The sequence below is a fragment of the Montipora capricornis genome, chromosome 10 (assembly GCF_036669925.1).
Source record: "Montipora capricornis isolate CH-2021 chromosome 10, ASM3666992v2, whole genome shotgun sequence".
Taxonomy (NCBI): domain Eukaryota; kingdom Metazoa; phylum Cnidaria; class Anthozoa; order Scleractinia; family Acroporidae; genus Montipora; species Montipora capricornis.
The window spans coordinates 17,576,126-17,578,625 of NC_090892.1; the positions used below are offsets into that span (position 1 = coordinate 17,576,126).

Here is a 2,500-nt window from a genome sequence, read left to right on the forward strand (position 1 = left end):
GAGCTTTTCCATCCTCCCGCTCACTTCTCTTTAACGTTTCATGATGATTCGGAAATAAATGTGCCATTCTTCTGCCGGCCTGGAATTTTTGTCGCCATGTTATTTTAACTAATGCTTGAACAATATTTATGAAAGTCAAGTAGACGAGTGCACGACTGATAAAACAACGCGAACATCAGTCGTGCAATAGTCTACTTGATTTTCCTAAATATTTTTAATCAACTTTGACTGATCACGATCTTCTCTTATCCAACGCTGTGCAAGACTTATCGTCCACGGTTTCTGCAAAGGTTTTTAAAGAGTTTTGCCAATGTGCGAGCCAGCGAGCCAGCGAGCCGAACGTGCGAGTCATGCGAGCCGTGCGAGCCATGGCTGCGAGCCATGCGAACCAAGAAGCGAGCCATGCGAGTCATGGCTGCGAGCCATGCGAGCCATGACTGCGAGTCACACAGTTATTGAAAGCTAACCGTTTTAAAATGGGTGCTTAGACTTAATAACTGTTTATCAGCGCTATTTGAAATGGGTGCTTAGACTTAAATGCGAAATTCGCATGACTCGCATGGCTCGCTGGCTCGCAGATTGTCATTACCCGTTTTCAAACCTCAACTTCGCTAATGCTCGAAGTAATGCGTGACATATTACAGTCGCGTTACCTGCGCAGTTACGTTGCGCACAAACAATTAGCGCGAACGTCCTTAAGTACGCGCGTTTTTGAGACACAGACGGCAACCGGAAGTGAACTGTTTTCCCTTTTAACTTGTCCTCACACAACCACATTTACGTTGCTAAGTATCTTTTCTTTTCTCCATTGGAAATGATTAGTATGAAAATCCAGGAGACATCACTACCCTGGTACGCAAAATGTTATCTTCCGCTTGCCGTCTGCGTCTCAAGAACGCGCTTGCTTAAGCTGCCTAATATTTTCGTCAAAACCTCAAATTTGGTGATTTCACGTCGTTGTTATGTACGCAAAGTTGGCCTGCGTCACGTCCAGGACGATTATTTTTTCTCCTTTAATCAATTATTGTTCATATTGTCGCCGTCGTCTTTTCTTACACTCCTTATTGATGGCAGTGAAAAAAACAACCGTTGATTGGAACTGGAACTGTGAAACATAATACAGATACCTCTAACCAGGAGTATCCACATGCAAATCTATCGTTGTAACCACTGGATCAATCTGCCCTCTGCAAATTTGTTAGTATGAAAACCACCGTAAATTTGTCACGATTCAGTCTCGGACGTTTTTTTTCCGAGCTTGAAATAAATACAATTCGAGCTGGAGGGTGTAGGTAACTGGTTTTATTTTTCTGCAGGAAAAGAAGGAAGACAACTCCCTCGATATGGAAGCTCTTGAAATTGAAAAACCGCCTGAGCCGACACCAACGTTCCGTCAGCGACTGGTCGCCACCCTGATTGCTTTCAAAACGCGCTTTGCTGATCTGTTTATCCACTTCGTTATATTACCTGACAGCAAGCTGAGGTTTATCAAGTACATTAACTGCCTGTTTGTGTTCGCCACTACACTCACGATCACCTACATGGTATGAAACTTTCAACCTTGTGTTCGGGCGACCTCGTTTCCCTGGGCTTTTCTTTGCCGAGGTCTCGGTGGAAATAAGACCTGGGAAAGTGGTTGGTTACCAAGGCATCTCTTCTTTCTATTGTGGCGCTCTTTTCTAAAATATTTCGAAAGCACTTCGAGTCCAAAAAGCCTTTTGCAAAACTACGATTTGTTATTATACTCTTAAAATTTGGGGAGGCTCGAACCAGTTTCAATAAACTGTACAATTTGAAAGAATTAAACTGTTTCATGTAACAGCAAAGTTATGGTAAAGCATCAAACACCAATAATTACCTAACAAGACACACTCATTGATGTAATATAATAGGTCGCCATGGCAACATGGAGCCATCTAAATATGCCCTATTATTTGTCTTAAAACGCTTATATTTCACAAACGAAACTTGGAAGCCACCTTCGCAACTGAATTTTTTTTAAGTGGCGCTGAATCTGCTAGTTACTTTCCAAAAACAAAACTTGGGGTACCCGAGTTCGTTTTCAGAAAGAAGGGGAATTAAACAAATAATGGCACATTTTTTTAGATGGCTCCTTTTTTTAGATAGCTCCTTTGTTGCCATGGTCACCTATTATGTCACATTAACGAGTGTATCTTGTAAAAAAAATTATTGCTGTCTCATTTGCTGCCATAACATTGCTGTTTTGTTAAGCAGTGTTGTAGAGTTAATCCTTCTTATAAGATATTACCTCCAAATTGTTGAAACTGGTGTAAACCACCTCAACTATTTTGGAAGATGATAAAGTGGACGTTTATGAAACATACAGAGAGATACCGAGAGAATTTCACTGAGTGATCGGAATTATCCCCAGACTACTTTTCGGGACTTCGGGAAGCGCACAGCTGCTTGCAACGGATGAACGTGCCAGTAGACTGTGAACAGCCTCTCTTCCGTTCAATTCTTTGAGCAGGGCGAGCAA

At 41.9% G+C, this 2,500-nt stretch overlaps 1 protein-coding gene across 2 annotated transcripts in view; it reads left to right on the top strand.

The window, feature by feature from the left end:
• LOC138019074 (uncharacterized) overlaps positions 1 to 2,500 on the top strand; it is a 126,914-nt gene that overhangs the window by 87,610 nt on the left and 36,804 nt on the right. For both annotated transcript variants that reach the window (XM_068865727.1, XM_068865728.1), the window contains one exon: positions 1,317 to 1,544. In XM_068865727.1, the coding sequence (XP_068721828.1) occupies positions 1,317 to 1,544 (228 nt within the window). The remainder of the gene's footprint in view (positions 1 to 1,316; positions 1,545 to 2,500) is intronic.